This window comes from Chelonia mydas, chromosome 3 (genome assembly GCF_015237465.2).
Source record: "Chelonia mydas isolate rCheMyd1 chromosome 3, rCheMyd1.pri.v2, whole genome shotgun sequence".
In the NCBI taxonomy this organism is placed as follows: Eukaryota; Metazoa; Chordata; order Testudines; family Cheloniidae; genus Chelonia; species Chelonia mydas.
Window position 1 is genome coordinate 4,053,766 of NC_057851.1, and position 17,871 is coordinate 4,071,636.

At 56.7% G+C, this 17,871-nt stretch overlaps 1 protein-coding gene and 1 long non-coding RNA gene across 2 annotated transcripts in view; one reads left to right on the forward strand and one right to left on the reverse strand.

Annotated features, from left to right (window-relative positions):
• Positions 1-288: 288 nt before the first annotated feature.
• On the reverse strand, positions 289-15,960 carry LOC122464883. The gene is made up of 5 exons (XR_006289284.1): positions 15,829-15,960; positions 10,943-11,027; positions 3,187-3,414; positions 1,072-1,157; positions 289-732 (listed from the first exon to the last, which is right to left on the reverse strand). It is a non-coding gene; the product is annotated as an uncharacterized LOC122464883 (long non-coding RNA).
• The window catches only part of KCNK3 (potassium two pore domain channel subfamily K member 3), an 87,492-nt gene continuing 85,106 nt past the window's right edge, over positions 15,486-17,871 (forward strand). The window contains exon 1 of the mRNA XM_037893749.2: positions 15,486-16,057. Coding sequence (XP_037749677.1) covers positions 15,775-16,057 — 283 coding nt within the window. The 5' untranslated portion in view covers positions 15,486-15,774. The remainder of the gene's footprint in view (positions 16,058-17,871) is intronic.

Below are 17,871 nucleotides of genomic sequence, written 5' to 3' on the forward strand. Positions count from 1 at the left end.
GATCGGGGGGCGTCGGCAGAGCTGTAGGGGGCGAGGGAAGCCCAGGACTGGGATAGCAGGGGGCTGTGGGTCAGGACTGGGGGGTGTTGGCAGAGCTGTAGTGGGCAGGGGAAGCCCAGGACTGGGCCAGCAGGGGGGCTGTGGGTCGGGATTGGGGGGCGTCGGCAGAGCTGTAGGGGGCGGAGGAAGCCCAGGACTGGGATAGCAGGGGGCTGTGGGTCGGGATTGTGGGATGTCGGCAGAGCTGTAGGGGGCAGGGGAAGCCCAGCACTGGGATAGCAGGGGGCTGTGGGTTGGGATCGGGGGGCGTCGGCAGAACTGTAGGGGGCGGGGGAAGCCCAGCACTGGGATCGCAGGGGGCGGCGGGTCAGAGCTGAGATGTGTCGTCATGCAGAAGCCTGGCTGGATGGTGTCAAAGCCCCCTCAGGCTTTTCTTTCGCCTGTGAAGAGACCCTTTGCCCCGCACACACAGGGCTGGACTTGCTCAGCGCACTGGGCTGACACTTCCCGGGGGCCCAGTACTGGCCATTCATTACGTGGATGACAACACAGCAGAACACAGCAGAGCCTGAGGGCGGCCTGCCCAGCACCATAACTCTGCCTGTGGGGTCGTGCTGCCTTGTGCCGTGCGGAGCAGGATCCTAAACACCTGCGTCCTGACCCACCCTGACCATGGGCCCTCTGTGGGAGGAAGCATCCGAAGAAACCTGTCGATCTCAATACGCTGAGGACCTAGATGGAGAGAGAACTAAATGAAATGCAGGCAGTGTCTGTTCAAAATATCAGACCTGGTTCTGACATTTGGGATGGTTAATTTCCTTGTTTCATTGCAGAAGATACATCTATGAAATTATTTCAGTCTGAGAGAGAGAGAGACCAAGGCAGAAGATATTTAGGTGACTTACTCCTAGCATCTGCCATCTGCATACTTTTGAGAATCTGGGCCAAGCTGGCTGCTGGTGATAATGCTTAGCTTCTCATCCGAACTGCACCACAGCTGACAATAAGCATCTCTCCAAGATCTAGCTGCCTATACATTCAGAGAAGTAACAGTGTCTGTTCTATCGTTACCTTGTGACCTCCAGTAACGTTACACCACTGTGCTCAGACGATAAGAAATCGCCATCAGCTCCAGCTGTTCGCTCAGCTTTAGTGCCCTGCAATAAGAATAGGATCTTACTTGCCTTATGTTTATCAGGGCATTCTATCCCAAAGGAGCTCTAGACTGGGACTCAGGAGACCTGGGTTCTATCCCTGACTCAGCCCCTGGCCTGCTGGGTGAGCTCAGGCAAGTGACTTCACCACTCTGTGCCTCAGTTTCCCCATCGGCAAAATGGGGATAGTGATGCTGACCTCCTTTGTAGAGCGCTTTGAGCTCTATGGGTGTAAAGTGCTATATAAGCGCTCGATGTTATTCGTGTGGCTCACACTCAAATGAGCAGTCTCAACTGCTAGATTAAAGCTGTGGAGAAGTGGGAATTTTGGGTAATATTTTTATGAGGGCTATGTGTGCCTCAGTTTCCCCTATATGCTGCATTGTTACCCAGTGGGATGGGAAAGGACCGCTTGGTTTCAGGGCAGGCTAAGACAGGTGTGAATGTAGCTTGGCTGTCTGGGACTGCGTGGGTCACTGGAAAAGGCCAGCTGAGGCCGACCCCAGAGCAATGGAGAATCCATGAAGACGAGGGCAGATCCAATCACCAAGCAACCAATGGCCACAGATTGCTCCACCTCTCTGCAGGAAGCCGAGCACTGTCCCCAGGACTGGGAAGGCGGGAGGTGGGGGAGAAGCGCTGGCTGCTGGAAGGAGTCAGGGCTCGCATGTGGCCAAGGTCGGAGGTCAGAGGGATGGAGAGACGAAGCTTCCCTGCAGCTTGGCTGGGTCTGGGTCACCAGCCCAGACAAGGCTTTAGCCTTCAGTTCTCTGGCTACCCAATGCATGGCCTGGGCTGCGTGCCAGGTAACGAACAGGAGCAGACACAGCCTCAATGGGCCACGTAAAGAGGAGTTCCCGGGGTGAAGCAGGGGTGCCGAAGGCCCAGAGGTCCCATCTAAGGAGGCAGTGAAGCCGCGTGGCTCACGCTGGAGGAAGAGAGAGACCCTGGGGTCTGGCACCCTGAAGACGTTCCTCCTCTGAGCCTTCAGTTCTCCTGCGTCACCCCGTGAGTGCCACTCAGCGGGTCCAACTGAGACAGACCCTGATGGAGACTTGGCGGCTCTGCAGGGACGAATGCACCTCTCCCAGCATTTGCAGTGACCCTCACACAGCATTGTCAGAGCTGTCCGGTTTATGCATTAAATGGGACAGCCACTTGGCCGCGTGGCTTCCTGCAGAGGTGGCTGGGTATGTGCGGGGCGTGCCAGGGAGCCGGGGGTGGCTGGAAGTGGGGTTGGCCAGCATGGTCTCTGGGTGCGGAGGCAGCCTTAGCTGTTGGTTTCCTTGGCCCAATTCTGCTCTAAGTAGCAGTGGTGTAAATCAGTCGCGATTCCCTCCAAGGCGGTGGCTAACTTCGGATGCACTTTGCTGTGGCTCAGAGCTGAATCTGGCCCCTTGGGTTTTCTCTAAACTAACAACCGGGGGTGGGGGGGTTTCCCAGGCAGAGGTGATGGCGGGGGCAAGCAGGGTCTCGTGCCCCCCAACCCCAGATTTCTACTAGGGTTTATATTTTTATTTCTTTTTTTGCGGGGAGTTTCGCCCACAGAACCTTGAAATTGTCCATCAGCAGTTACGCGTTGCCTCTGGCCCCAGGTGTTTGGCTACGTACCTGCATGGACCCTGGTCATTATTCACTTGGCCGTGAACATCACTGATCAGCATGGCCCTCCCCATGCCCTCGAAGAGCCCCCAGCCCTGGCTCCCAGCAGAGCTTCCCCTCAGTCTCCCATTGCCCCCCATTCATAGCCCGTGCGGCCCCAAAATACTCCATCCCACCCCGCCCTTCTCCCCCACTCCCTCCCAAAGCTCACGGCTCAGCATCGTCCCCTCCCACATGCCCATTCCTGCCCCACTCAGCCCCCCAGCCCAGCCCCTCTCCCTGCACCTCCACATCCCCCTATGCCGCCACGTGGGCTCCCTGCGGCGCTGCTGCCTGATGCACAAGCTGCAGCACTGGGCCTTGCCCCCCCAATCCTCCATCTGTCCCCAGTGACCCCCACCCAGACCTCCTCCCGCCACTGCCCAGTCACCTCCACTGGCTGCCCACGGGCTCGGTGCAGGGCAGAGCCGGAGGAGCAAAGAAGCGGTGCTGGGGAATGGCTGTAGCCAACAGAACGACTCGCGTCTCCTAGTAGATTGCAGCAGCCAAGGGGAACGGCTGCTCCTGCTTCCGTGTAAACAGTGGTGGAGCTGGAATGGGAGCGGAATGGGAGCTCACGGCTGCTCTGTCTCCTCTTTCAATGGTTTCTCTGCCTCCGCTAGGGAGGGAAAAACACATGGTAGAAAATGCAAGTGGCCACGAACCCCCGTTCCCCGTTGTGCCCCGGATGGCTCCCCCCAGCCTCCCCTTCCCCCCAGGCCTCCGGCAGCCTGGCACAAGGTAGAGCAGCCGGCAGGTGGCCCTGATTTGCGCCATGTGGCGAAGTCAGTCTCGGGCTGCCGGCAGAAGGGCATTGAGGCGGCTCAAAGCCCCTGTCCCCGGACCCAGCAGGGCATGGGGAGGGGAGATCCAATCCTTAAAGTGAGAAACCGGGATTTTTGGAGCTGCTTCGAGGGCACCCGTTGCCATGGAGCCGCTACCAGCCCCTCCCTAGGCTCCCTGAGACGGGCTGCGGTCCCGGCCAGGTGTCTTTGCCATCGGCACCACCCCAGCCCGCTTCACTCTGCACAGAGCGCCAGCCTGCTCCTGGCAGGGCTGTGACAGATGGGCAGCGAGGAGCTTAAGGCCGGGCCGGGAGTGGGTTTAATGCTGTTACAGGGCCGATGACGATCGCACGGGAGCGGCCTGATCCCTCTCCCCATGGCAGGCTCAGCTGGCCGGGAAGTGTGTCCCCCACACGTGCCCCTAACCCCAGCCTGGCACAGGGGCCTCTGCCTTAGCCCACGGGAGCAGGGAGGTGGACCCCAGGTCTAGATGCATTCCTTCTGCCCAGTGTTGTTGGCAGCAGCAAGGGCCGGGTTCAAATCTCTAGGGGATCCCCTTGAATATTGCAAGCACACTGGTTCGAGCCCCAGCCCAGAAACCGGGGCAAGACCTAGACACCTCTCCTGGGGGTAGCGCTTCCCCCCTGCCACGAGCACCGAGTCTGGCCAGGAAACAATGACACTTTGGTAAGGGGGAAAGGAACAATTCCCTAACTTGGGAAAACTCAGCACCAATAAATCCGCCAGTGACTCCCCCTTTGCCTCAGTTTCCCCAGCTGCTGGTGTGAATGTCTGATGGACAAATATCCTTTTAACACCCCACTCCTCCCACTGCACTCATGGGGCCTGTTGGGTGGTTTCCATGAACAGCCCCTGGCTGCCACCTCTGTCCTGTCCCTCACCACGCTGCTGCCCCTCACCATGACGCCAGGTCTGGTCAATAGGCTCCACCCTGTAACCCAGCACTGGTGATTTTAGCTCCAGGGACTGCCAGGTGAAGGGCCCGCAGCTCCAGGTCTCTAGCCCCCCATTGTCACACTCTACGGAGAATAGCATTGGGTGATCCCAGTGCTTACACAAAACCTAACCAGAAGGTCCACACTGGGACGGTGCCTTTGAAACACGCAAACAAGGTCTGAGTCTTTCTGTCTCTCCCTTCAGTTCACCAATAGATGATGGCAGAGAGTGCCCTTGCCATGCATGCCCCTCGATTTACGGAGCAGATCCAGGACATGACCAGCATGCGCTGCACTGCAGCTGTTCTCTGCTTCCCAGTGGCTGTGAGAGGCAGAGTGTATGTTAGAGCAGCTGTGAGGTTGCTCTAAATTACACCAGGGGCTGGGCAGGGTCTTGCATTGTTCTAGAGTACAGAGACAGCCAGGATGACTAATAATAATACCTGGCTTTTATATAGCACTTTTCATCTGTAGATCTCAAAGGTAGGTTGGTATCATTACTGCCAATTTACAAATAGGAAAACTGAGGCATGGGAAGCGATGTGACTTGCTGAAGGTCACCCAGCAGCAGAGGTGGGAATAGATCCCAGGAGGGTGGTTATTTGACCTCTGTTTTTGGCAGTGATGCGACCACTGCTGGAATCCCGTGTCCAGTGCCAGTGCCCACCCGTCAAGAAGGATGTTGATAAATTGGAGCGGGGTCAGAGAAGAACTATGAGAATGATTAAAGGATTAGAAACCTGCCTTATAGTGACAGACCCATGGAGCTCAATCCTTTTAGCTTTACATGAAGAAGGTTGAGTGATGGCTTGATCACAGTTTATCTGTACCTACAAACACTAGATAATGTAGGGCTGTTCAATCTAGCAGACAAAGATCAAACAAGATCAAATGGCTGGAAGTTGAAGCTAGACAAATTCAGACTGAAAATTAGCCAGGATGGGCAGAGATGGGGTGCCCCTAGCCTCTGTTTGCCGGAAGCTGGGAATGAGCGACGGGATGAATCACTTGATAATTTCCCTGTTCATTCCCTCTGGGGCACCTGGCATTGGCCACTGTCAGAAAACAGGTTTCAGAATAGCAGCCATGTTCGTCTGTATTCGCATAAAGAAAAGGAGGACTTGTGGCACCTTAGAGACTAACCAATTTATTTGAGCATAAGCTTTCGTGAGCTATAGCTCACTTCATCGGATGCATTCAGTGGAAAATACAGTGGGGAGATTTATATACACAGAGAACATGAAACAATGGGTGTTACCATACACACTGTAAGGAGAGTGATCACTTAAGGTGAGCTATTCAAGTGGATATAAATCTCCCCACTGTATTTTCCACTGCATGCATCCGATGAAGTGAGCTGTAGCTCACGAAAGCTTATGCTCAAATAAATTGGTTAGTCTCTAAGGTGCCACAAGTCCTCCTGTTCTTTTTGTCAGAAAACAGGATACTGGGCTAGATGGACCCTTGGTCTGACCCTCTATGGCTGCTCTTAAAATAAGGGGCAAATATTTAACAGGGAGGGTAATTAACCATTGGAGTAATTTACCAAGGGCCATGATGGATCCTCCATCCCTGAAACTTTTAAAATAAAGACTGGATGTTTTTTTTCTAAAATATCTGCTCTGGTTCAAACTGGAATTAATTCCAGGGCAGCCCTATGGCCCTGGTTCACACTAAATGATCAAAGTCATCCCTTCTGGCTTTATTATCTACTAATCTATGGGGGAAATGGTTTCCCCTGTCCCCGGGACAGAGGAGACCGTTTTCCCACATAGATTTGTAGATAACCCACTATCCACTAGGCCACACTGCCTCCGGGTGGCTTAAAGCCATCTCCCAGCCTGCCCCTCTTGCCAGCGTAGCAGGGTAACTGAGCGTCAGGCCCACGTATTTTCCGAGCAGAGATTCCCACTGAACTCAATGAGAGTTTTGCTGAGCAGAGGACCCCAGGCTGTGGTTTGAGCTCCTGGCTGCTTGTTCCTAAGCCAGCCGGAGAGCCGCGGCGGTGGGGGTGGTGGCAGCTGGCAGGGACAGATTGTGTTGCTTTGTGTTCTGTAACGCTGCCCGGCACCGTCTGGCAAACAGCAAGGTGTTTGTGGTAAGCAAAAACAGAGCTGCATGGGGCCAAAACCTGCTCTCAGGCGAGCTCCAGAGTGAACAGCAATGGGCGGCTTAACCACCTTGCTGGGGACTCAGCCTCCGTCCCAAGATCATCCCCACACCCTGACCAGGGAGCAGCTGGTTATTCCCCCAGAGAGGGACCCAATCTCGGCCTGGCACGCCACGCTCTCTCCTGCCAAAGGAACAGTTGGGGGCCACGTACCACAGCTTTCACTCAGTCCTCGCCTGGGCAAAACTCCCATTCATGCCGTGATGGTTTTGGCAAAGCAGGAACCAGGTGAGGACTTTGGGCTTTGCAATGGGTCTTACGACAGTGAGGTAAAGGCCCCAGCTGAGATCAGGGCCCCGGTGCACAAGGGCCTGCCCAGATACACAATCAGAGATGGTGCTTTTCCCGACGCATTCACCATCCGGCGAGAAGAGACCCAGAAACTCACCTGAGGTTAGTGCTGGAGCCGGGATTCAAACCCACTGACTCAATGGCCCACCCTTGATAACCAAAGCAACGTGCCCAGAGCTGTACATTTACATGGGCTTGTCCAGGTGTGGGGCTCAGTCCCACATCCATCCAACAGCCACTTAGCCGTCGGCTCGACCGGCTAGATCCTTGGCTTGTCGCGCTTGCAGAGCTCCCGGAGTGACTGAGAGCAGCCCCGAGGCCGTCCACCCTGTTCCCATTCCCCAGCCCCCGGCGCTGGGTTTGTATCGCTGCCGTGGGACTTGAAGAGTTGCAGCCAAAGGACCGGATTCAGAGGGGAGGCTAAGTTGGGGGCAACAGACATCGGCTTCCTCAGCCAGCAGCCTCCAGCCCCACAGCGCCTCAGACCCCTTGTGCAGGGCCTAGCTCTGCCCCTTCCACGGCCCGACCCAGTCTGGCCCACTGACTCTGAGCTGGTGTGACTCACTCAGCGAGGGGCTGTGAGGGGGGGTGGGGGGCAGAGGAAAGGTCCGAACCGGAGGGAGTGAGAAGGCGAGCGTTAAATCTGGGCATGCCCCACGGGAGCCTGCCCCTGCTCACACTCCCGCCTCTTGCCCTTGGTGCGTGAGTTATGCCCACAAACGTCCTCAGCAGGCTCCGATGGACAGTGGGGCCCGCACTGGGCCGGCCTGGCGACCCACGGGGCAGCGCTCTGAGGTGGGGGCTGTCTTTGCTGTTTGATGGGAGCGCGGCAGTGACTGGAGCCGGCACTAGATGCTCCGGCACCCTGCGCCGTTGCTAAGCAGTGCGGGAGAGGCGGGGTGGATGCAGGGTATCACCTCCCAAAAGGCAGAGGCCCTGGTTGGGAGGGAGCAGCTGGGCCTCAGACAGGTTAGTTCAGAGGTTCCCAGCCCTGGCCAGGGCTGCATACCCCTCAGGCCAGCCCTGGGCATCACCTTGGACTAGCCTAGGAGAATCCTCTCTTCTGCTCTGCCTGAGACTTGCAAGCCCAGGGATACTGAGGGTCCCAGCAGGCATGCGGAGGGCAGGACAAGGTGCCCCCCAGTGACAGGGCTGGGAGCAAAGCATGGGACCTGCTAGGGAGAGCAGGCAACCCCCAAACAGCCATTTCCCTTGCTGCAAAGCACCTTGGTTCCTTTGATCCTGCTGATCGGGGTGCTCGCTGCATGGCTAGAGGAAGGGGTGCAGCCCCATCGTCTCCCTAGGGACACAACAGGCTGCGCCCTGACAAATCCGTTTGGAGCATTTGAGCAGACAGGGGCCAGCTGTTTGCTGCGAGCTGCCCTTCATCCATTCTGCCTTGCGCTGCTTGTAACCACTTTGCAAACAGCCAGCTCTTTCCAGCTGCCACGGCAGGGGGCAGGTATCTTGCACTGGCGCAGATCAGGTTAGACCTGGGCCCCCCGTCACTGGCTTCTACAGGCTGGAACATTTAGCATCATGTTATTGCAGCAGGTCGGCTTTTTCTCCTGGGGTATAACTTACCCCTTGCTCACCTGAGCTCTGTGTGCATCACACAAGCCCAGACTGAGTCCTCAAAATAGGGTGGTCAACTGACTTAGGCTCCCACTGCGGGGCTGAAAAGAGCAGCTTAGCTCATTGGGCTTGGGCTTGGAGCCTGAGCTATGAAACCCAGCGAAGGGGGCGGGTCTTGGACCCCGAATGTCTCCACTGCCAGTTTAGCCCTGCAGCATGAGCCTTGCAAGTCTGAGTCAGTCGACCCCGGCTCTGAGACTCACGGCCATGGGGGTTTGTTTGCTGTGCAGATGTACCCTTTGTTAAGCTAAAGCTCCTTGACTCTGTCACGACAAGGCAGGTTTCTAATCCTTTAAACATCGTCATGGCTCTTCTCTGGCCCCTCTCCAATTTATCAACATCCTTCTTCAATTGTGGGCACCAGAACTGGACCCAGGACTCCAGCAGGGTTGCACCAAGGCCAAATAGAGAGGTCAAATAACCTCTCTGCTGTTACTCCAGATTCCCCTGTTTATACATCCCAGGATCGCATTAGCCCACAGGGAGCTCATCTTTGGCTGATTATCCACCATGACCTGCAAATTTTTGTCAGAGTCCCTGCTGCTCAGGATCGAGTCCCCCACCCTGTAAGTGTGGCCTGCAGTCTTTGTTCCCAGATGTACACGTTTACATTTAGCTGCATTAAAACCCATATTCGTTTGCATTACATTTAGCCATGCTAAAATGTCTGATTAATTAGGCTCGTGAGGAACCCGCTCTATAGGGGCAAATTTCAACTCAGCCAGACACAGCGCAGGCAGACACCTGTAATGCAGCCCTGATCGTAACAGGCCTCTTCTGCTGCCCCCCAGAGTCAGTAGCTGGATGGCCAGGGAGCTCACTGAGACAGCTAGAAGCTGGGGAGAATCCCTTTCTGTTACATTCAGATTTATTAAATATTAATAGTCAATTGTTGCCGAATTTCACAGTTTCAATGAGCCGCTCAGGCTGTAACAGGTACATCCGTGGCTCACTTCCTCAAGTATACATAGCCCTTATTAGTGCTAACGGGGGCTTGTTTCCTCGATCCCTTGATGTCAGGAGTCTGGTGGCCATGCAGAAGTGCCATAATTCCTCACCTGTGTGTCATAGCTCCTGTACTAGCAGCAGCTTGGGGGAGATTCTCCTATCGTGCAAGCGGGTGGCAGCAGCATGGGCTTTTGGAGCAAGAGGACCTGGATCCGATCCCCGCTGGCAATGGGGAAGCTCTGAGCGATTGCAGTGTGCCGCATGGCGACAGCTCAGAGCTCCTGGGTCACTGCAGTAATGCATTCACTCAGCATTTCCTTAGCAAGAGCGGGCTAGGCTAGCAATAGTGATTGATAATCTTCAGTGGCTGGCAGCCAAAGCCCGATGAATTAAGGTGGGGAATAAGGTGCGAATGTTTAACCATGAGGGTGATTAACCTTTGGAACAGCTCAGTATGTGGGGGCGGTGATGGGGGGGGGTATGTTCTCCACCACCGGCCCTGTCAGCTCACAGCTGGAGGACGTGCTAAAAGATATGCTCTAGATCAAAGTGGGATGGCGTGGAAGCAAACCAGGGCGTTGTGTCGGTCCAGGACTCCAGATGTCTGGGGATGGATCTGGCTTCCTCCAGACACGGGAGGAGTTTGGTAAGTCTCCAGCCTGGATTTCTGTACGTCTCAGAATGCGGTAACCCTAAGGCAGCGCTGAGGGTGACACTGCCTATGGGGCATTCTGCAGTGCTGGCCCTTGCTGTGTGCCAGTCACCCCCTTGGCACTGAGTGGGGGCAAATCCCACCCACAGGGCATTCGCCTTGGTCCATGCTGGGCAACTCTTCATGCCTCTGTGCCAGGCTGCTCAGCTGTGTGCTGTTGAGACAGGCAGGCTCAGTGGAGGAGCTATGGCTGACAGCCCCCACACATCAGGACCAGGAGGCTCAGGGGCCCCTCAGCTAGGCTCTGAGCTCACTCACATGGGAGTCAGTGAAGTTGCTGCCTATTTACGCCAGTGTACATGAGATCAGGGTCTGGCTCTAGGACTTGACCCCTAAGGGCAGCGAGGTGGCTGGCTGCCGGGGAGCTCTGCGGCTGCTTCAGGGCGGGGAATCCACTCTGGCTGATTTGGTTCCGGTGCCAGATCCCCAGCTGGGGTAAATCAGCAGCGCTTGCTGCTACGCTGCTCTATGCCAGCTGGGAAGCTGGCCATGCATGCCTGGAGCCTGTCAAACGAGTGGATTTTACATGTCGAAAAATACATCGATTTTTTTAAAGTGAGATGTAAACGCTAATTGTTCCCTCTGTGGGCCAGGGAAGCTCCCCGAGGAGGGACAGCTCACGGTTAATTTACCGTGACCATGTAGCATACCTGTTGGTGCCCTGTTCTGGTCCAGGAGCGACAGTGGCGTTAAATCATTCTCCTGCTTTTCCATCCCCATGAGCCCTGGTCGCATCTGTTCAGGGGAATTTTCACATTCGGCATTATTTGCATTCAAACCATGTTCAAGCAATGTCTAAATGCGGGTTTAAAAGGGAGCTGCTTGTCTGTGAGTGGAGTCGCCCGATGAGTGGAGCAGAACCGTAGGAGCCAGGACTCCTAGGTTCCAGTCCCAATATTGCCACAGACTTTGGACTCTGTGGGTGACAACGCTGTCCTGATTTGCACATGTTCAGGTATTTAAAGTACCGCTATCTGCAGGCTGTACAATTGTAATAGATTTCTGGCGTTGGCAGCTGATTACCTATGTGCTTAAGCCCACTATCTGTAATTTATCCTTTTCTTGTCCCCGATGTTTGGCTGCTAATAACGTTCCTTCCAGTTTTAACAAAGATGTTTTCATTTCAGATCATGCGATGTTGTCGAGAATACCGATCAGCTCATCTGTATTATGGTGAAGAGACACCAACACCGTAGCTGTCTTAAACCCAGCTATGTATATAGATCAATGACACACAACCCCCCCCCCCCCCCCCAGTAAAGGAACATTCAGGTTGCAAAGTCAAGCACTCAAAAGTTGGGAAAGGCCAGAATTAAGGTGCCCCCCCCCGGCCGCCTCTCCTCAGGGATCTGATCTCCGTTTCCTACACTACCAACTGATTCCCAGTCCCCTCCCCACCCCAGCTTCCAGTCTTAGCCTCCATCCCTAGTCCCAGTCTCTTTGCCCTGCAAGTTCCAGTCTCCACCCCAGACCATGGCTTTTCCTTCCCCCGTTCCACTCTCACCAGGCCCCTTGTCCCATCTACTCCTTTCCCTCCCACCTCTTGGCTGGCTCTTTTCCTCTCTGCATTCGGCTCAGGTGGCTTCCACCTCCACACCGCGTGGACACCAGGGAGCGGAGCGGGGCGGGGTGGGGGCCTGGGAGCACAGGAGAGCGAGCTCCGGGGCTGGATCACGCTCAGTCACCCTATGGGGATGGTACATGCACAGTGCCCTCAGCACTAGGGCTGTGGGAGGATGGAGCGTGCTCAGTGAAAACAGAATCATCAGAGATGGTAGCCGTGAAATTCTAAGACGTCTCCACCGAGCGTGTGTGAACTTGCAATTTTTCGAAGGTTTAGGTTGCTCTGATTTTGGTGGATTTTCACAGGGATAGCAAAAGGCATGTTCCTGACACCAAGGCCAAATTTCAAGTCCCGGCTCCAAAGGAGGTGGGTGCTACCGCATTTTAAAGAAAAGGTGGCTGGTCCGTTTTTTTTAAATGGCACACTCGCCCGTTGTGTTGCTGCCCTTGTTCTCAGACACAGCTGATCCATTTCGGCTGAAAAATTCCCCCAAACTTCAGTCCGAGGCATGCACCCAGCCTGGCAAATTTCAGCCCAGCTAAAGTTTGGCAAAATTATAAGCAACACAAGGTGTTAAGATGGGAAGAGTTGAACAACCGTAATTACAGGTACTGCTACCAGATCCACCTATCATAAATGCCCATCACACTCTGGGAGATTTCAGATCCTGATCTGGTTCTGGACTTTGCAAGATGTGCCCATTTCCAGTCTAAACAGGCATAAATGATTGTTGTTTGCTTGCCAATGACAATGTGCGTGGTGCTGTATACGAAACAGATCAGAAAGGCATGTAGAGTCCCGAAGAATTTACAGTCTGTAGCCTGGTCCGTGCTAGTAGAATGATGCACTGCCGAGAACGGGGGGTCAGCTAGACATAGGCTGACTGCAAGAGTCGAGAGAGCCAAACTGATTTGCACCAGTTCAGGAACTGTGTGCAACATGATAGACCTGCTCCGGAGGGGGTGTGAAAAGAGCCCAGCCCAGCAGCCCTCTCTCTTACAAAAATCCCATTCAAGTCAGTGGGAGCTTAGCGTGAGAGAGGACTGGGGACCTGCTTTTACGCTCACTTAAGCTGCTGGAAAACCATATGATTCCAAAAAGAACAGGAGGACTTGTGGCACCTTAGAGACTAACAAATTTATTTGAGCATAAGCTTTCGTGAGCTACAGCTCACTTCATTGGATGCATTCCAGTTTTCTATCCATGTAGGTGCTTGTCTGGCCCCATTACCGTAGTATCGGAGCCCCCTACTGTCTTTAATGTATGTATCCTGACAATACCCCGCAAGGCATTATCACCATTTTACAGATGGGAAACTGAGGCACAGATACCGCGCCCCCCCCCCCCCAAAAAGGACAGTCTGTGGCTGAGCCAGAAACAGCCCAGATCTCCAAGCCAGTGCCCTGTGTGCTAGCCCAGCCTTCCTCCCACCCCTGCTGCTTTAGTGACTCTGACCCAAAGCTTCCCGGCCAGAGCCCAGGAATCAAACTGCTTCAAAACCAAATCTGCCCTGGCACCCAGAGTGTTACAAAGAGCCGGATCCTCCTGCCGGGATCCCTGCCAGGCCCCTCCCCAGAGCAGCTCCCGCTGCCCTCACCCCATTCTCTGGCCAGCTCTCTGGCTCTCCCTGCCCTGCCTGCTTTCAGCCACCAAGGAAGCGTTCGGTGGGCCGAGCCCCTGAGCCCGGTGGCTGCACTTTGACTGGAGTCAGACTCCCCTGGGGGTCTCTGTGACTAGTGGCAGCCGTGGCCCCACACCAGACACAGGCCAGAGGCAGTGGGGGGGTGGGGGGGGTGGGAGGGGGCTGGGATGTTAGATGCATGTAATAGACACTCAGCTGTCTCCCTTGGCATCCCCCTCTACCCACCCCCTGTGTGTGTCCTTGTATGTGTGTGATCTCCCCCCATGTGTGAACTCCCCCTCTTTGTGTATGTGTGAGCTCCCCCGTGTGTGTGAGCTCCCCCTCCCTGTGTGTGTGTGATCGCCCCACTTTGTGTGTGTCTCCCTGCTCTCTGTGTGTGATTTCCCCGTGTGTCCTTCTCTGTGTGTGATCTCCACCTCCTTGTGTGTGTGTGATCTCCCTGCTCTGTGTGTGTCTCTCCCTATGTGTGTGTGTGTAATCTCCCCACTCTGTGTGTGTGTGTCTGTGTGTGTGTCTCCCTGCTCCGTGTGTGTGTGTGTCTGTGTGATCTCCCCGCTCTATGTGTGATCTCCCTGCTCTGTGTGTGTCTCTCCCCACTCTGTGTTTGTGTGTGTGTGTGTGTATGTATGTCTCTGGAGGTGTGTGTGATCTCCCTACTGTGTATGTGTGTGTGTGTCTCTCTCCTCTCTGCTCCGTGTGTGTGTGTCTCCCGGCTCCAAGTGTGTCTGTGTCTCTCCCTACTCTCTGTGTGTGTTTGTGTGTTTGTCTCTCCCGGCTCTGTGTGTCTCTCTCCCTGCTCTGTGTGTGTCTCTCCCGGCTCCCTGTGTGTGTGTGTCCATGTGCGTCTCCTCCCGCTCCGTGTGTGTGTCTCTCCCCGCTCTCTGTATGTGTTCCTGTGTGTGTCTCTCCCCGCTCTGTGTGTGTGTGTGTCTCTTCCTGCTCTGTGTCTGCGTGTGTGTGTGTGTCTCCCCGCCCCATGTGTGTGTGTCTCTCCTAGCTCCGTGTGTGTGTGTCTCCCCACCCCGTGTGTGTCCGTGTGTGTGTGTCTCTCTCCCGGCTCTGTGTGTGTGTCTCCCCGCCCCGTGTGTGTGTGTGTGTGTGTGTGTCTCCCGGCTCCGTCTGTGTATGTGTGTGTGTCTTCCCGCCCCGTGTTTGTCTGTGTGTCTCTCCCCACTCTGTGTGTGTCTCTCCCGGCTCCGTGTGTGTGTCTCCCCGCCCCGTGTGTGTCTCTGTGTGTGTGTCTCTCCCCGCTCTGTGTGTGTCTCTCCTGGCTCCGTGTGTGTCTCCCCGCCCCGTGTGTGTCCGTGTGTGTGTGTGTCTCTCCCGGCTTTGTGTGTGTCTGTGTGTCTCTCCCTGCTCTCTGTGTGTGTCTCTCCCGGCTCCGTGTGTGTATGTGTGTGTCTCTCCCGGCTCTGTGTGTGTGTGTGTGTTTGTGTGTATCCCCGCCCCGTGTGTGTCTGTGTGTGTCTCCCCGCCCTGTGTGTGTCTGTGTGTCTCTCCCTGCTCTCTCTGTGTGTCTCTCCCGGCTCGGTGTGTGTGTGTGCGTGTCTCTCCCCGCCCCGTGTGTGTGTGTGTCTCTCCCGGCTCCGTGTGTGTCTGTGTGTCTCTCCCCACTCTGTGTGTGTCTCTCCCGGCTCCGTGTGTGTGTGTGCGCGTGTCTCTCCCCGCCCCGCGTGTGTGTGTCTCTCTCCCAGCTCCGTGTGTGTCTGTGTGTCTCTCCCTGCTCTCTGTGCGTGTCTCTCCCCGCCCCGCGTGTATGCGTGTCTCTCCCGGCTCCGTGTGTGTGTGTGTGCGTGTCTCTCCCCGCCCCGTGTGTGTCCGTGTGTGTGTCTCTCTCTCCCGGCTCTGTGTGTGTGTGTGTGTGTCTCTCCCGGCTCCGTGTGTGTGTGTGTCTCTCCCGGCTCCGTGTGTGTGTGTCTCTCCCGGCTCGGTGTGTGTGTGTGTGCGTCTCTCCCCGCCCCGCGTGTGTGTGAGCCTCTCCCCGCTCCGCGTGTCTCCCCGCGTGTGCCCCTGCCCTTATATGGCCGGCCGGGGCGCCGCGGCGGGGCGAGCGGGCTCTCCTGGGGGTGGTGCTGAACGAACAGCTCCCCGCGGCGCCCGCCCACCCCGCGCCAGTCGGCGGCGAGCGCAGCCCGGGCCCCAGCGCCGCTGCTCGCGGGGTGCCTCGGCGCAGCCATGACCCAGGCCAGCCCCGCTCCAGCCGCCGCCGCCGCCGCCGGACCCTCGCCCTCCGCCCGGGCGCCGCCGCCGGCCGCCCGCCGCGCCCCGGCCGCAGCATGAAGCGGCAGAACGTGCGGACCTTGGCCCTCATCATCTGCACCTTCACCTACCTGCTGGTGGGCGCCGCCGTCTTCGACGCCCTGGAGTCGGAGCAGGAGACCTCGGAGCGGCGGCGGCTGGAGGAGAAGCAGCTGGAGCTGCGGGGCAAATACAACCTGAGCAGCGACGGGTACAGGGAGCTGGAGTGGGTGGTGCTCAAGCTCAAGCCCCACAAGGCCGGCGTGCAGTGGAAGTTCGCCGGCTCCTTCTACTTCGCCATCACCGTCATCACCACCATCGGTAAGGCCGGCGCGCCCATCCCCGTGGCGTCCGGGCGGCGGGCGGGTCTCCCCCGCCCCCCTCCCCAGCGGCTTTTATGGAGGGAGCGGGGGGGGGGGGGTGAGGTTATTGGCCGGAGAAAGGAGGCTGTGACTGCTTCCGCGTGGTGGGACCCCCCTGTGACGCCCCCCCACACACACACACACTCTCTCTCCATCCCCTTTTAATCCCCGTCCTTAAAAGCCCGGGTTAGTTCGCGTTGCACCGGGGTGGGGGAGGGATAGCTCGGTGGTTTGAGCATTGGCCTGCTCAACCCAGGGCTGTGACTTCAGTCCTTGAGGGGGGCCCGTGAGGGATCTGGGGCAAAAAGTGGGGGATGGGTCCCGCTTTGAGCAGGGGGTTGGGCTAGATGACCTCCTGAGGTCCCTTCCAGCCCTGATCTTCTATGATTGGACCCCTTCGGAGTCAGCCCCAGTCCTGGGCTACTTCCAGTTCCCGGAGGTCTCCCCCGGCAAAGGGGCCCGGAGCAGGAGTTCTGGCCGCGCTGGAGGGAAGTCGAGTTGATTGCAGGGAAGGCGGCGCGGGGTTTGGTTGATCTGGGTAATGAAGGGGGGTGATTAGCGGGGAAGAATTGGAAAGCGCCCTGCAGCCGGTCAGTCCGCTCGTGGGGTGTGCCGAGGGCATGGGGCAGGCACAGACGGGAGCGCCCGAGCCACGGCGCCGGGCCTGACTTGGAGGGTTTGCAAGCTGCTGGCAACGGACTGTTCCTCCCCGAGAAGCGGTCGGGGACCCCCTGGGAAACTCCAGGCTGTGTTTTGCCCTGGGGCTGGTTTTGCTGCACGGTGACAACACACACACACACACGCACTTGTTTTGCAATTTGCAAGCGTGCAAAAAGGGGAGGGGGGGCGGATTGTTTGCAGATTCGCCGCTTGTTTTGCCATTCAGCAAGGCATGAAAACAAAGGCGGGGCGGGGGGGCGGGCGGGTTTCCACTCCCCGGGGCTTGGCTTTTGTTGTTGTTGCTGGGGCTGCGGAGGGTTCGTCCCTCCTGGGTATTTTTAAAAGGTGTCGTGTGGAAGCAGAAGCGATTCCCAGAGTGGGACCTCGCGCCCTCCCCCACCCGGGCATGGCTCTTCTCAGCCGGGGAAGTTAGCAGGCAAGAGCCCCAACCCCCAAGCCAGCACTGATTTGGCCCCGTTGCTGCCGGGCAGGCTTGAATGGGATCTCACGCCTGTTTTAGGCTCCTGTAGCGCCTCTGGGCTCCCGTGCAGTTGCTCCTGATGTTCCGCGGCGTCAGTCCGAACAGAATCCGGTGCCAGACCGCTTCTGAACCAGATGCAGATTGGTGCAGTTTGATGCAGCGAGGAAGGGCCAATTCCAGCGTCCGGATTCATTTCTGACCCCCATTTTTACACCGGTGTGACTCCGGTCGAGCCACTCCTGATTTACACCGCTGCAAAATCTGGAGTAGAATCAGGTGCCAGGCGCCTGGGGTGTTAGTGAGCAAACTGGATCCAGAGCCGGGAGCAAGTCCCTTCCGGATTCCAGATGATGTTGCTGCAACCCAGGCCTGGTCTAGTCTCATCTACTCTAAACCGCTCTTTTTTAAAGACTCCATTGGCCGCTCTTTGTGAGCTCCTGTGTTGAAGCAAATCTCCCTGTTGTGGGGTTGATTTAGGACGTCCCTTTGGCTGAGGTCGCGTTGTCTGCCCGGCTCGTCTTGGTTGCAGAACCTCATTAAGCGCCATTTGAAAATGACCTCACATTCGCCTTGTTCCACCGAGGGTTATCTCTGCAAACGGCTCCAAGGATGATCATCCCTTAGAATAAAGC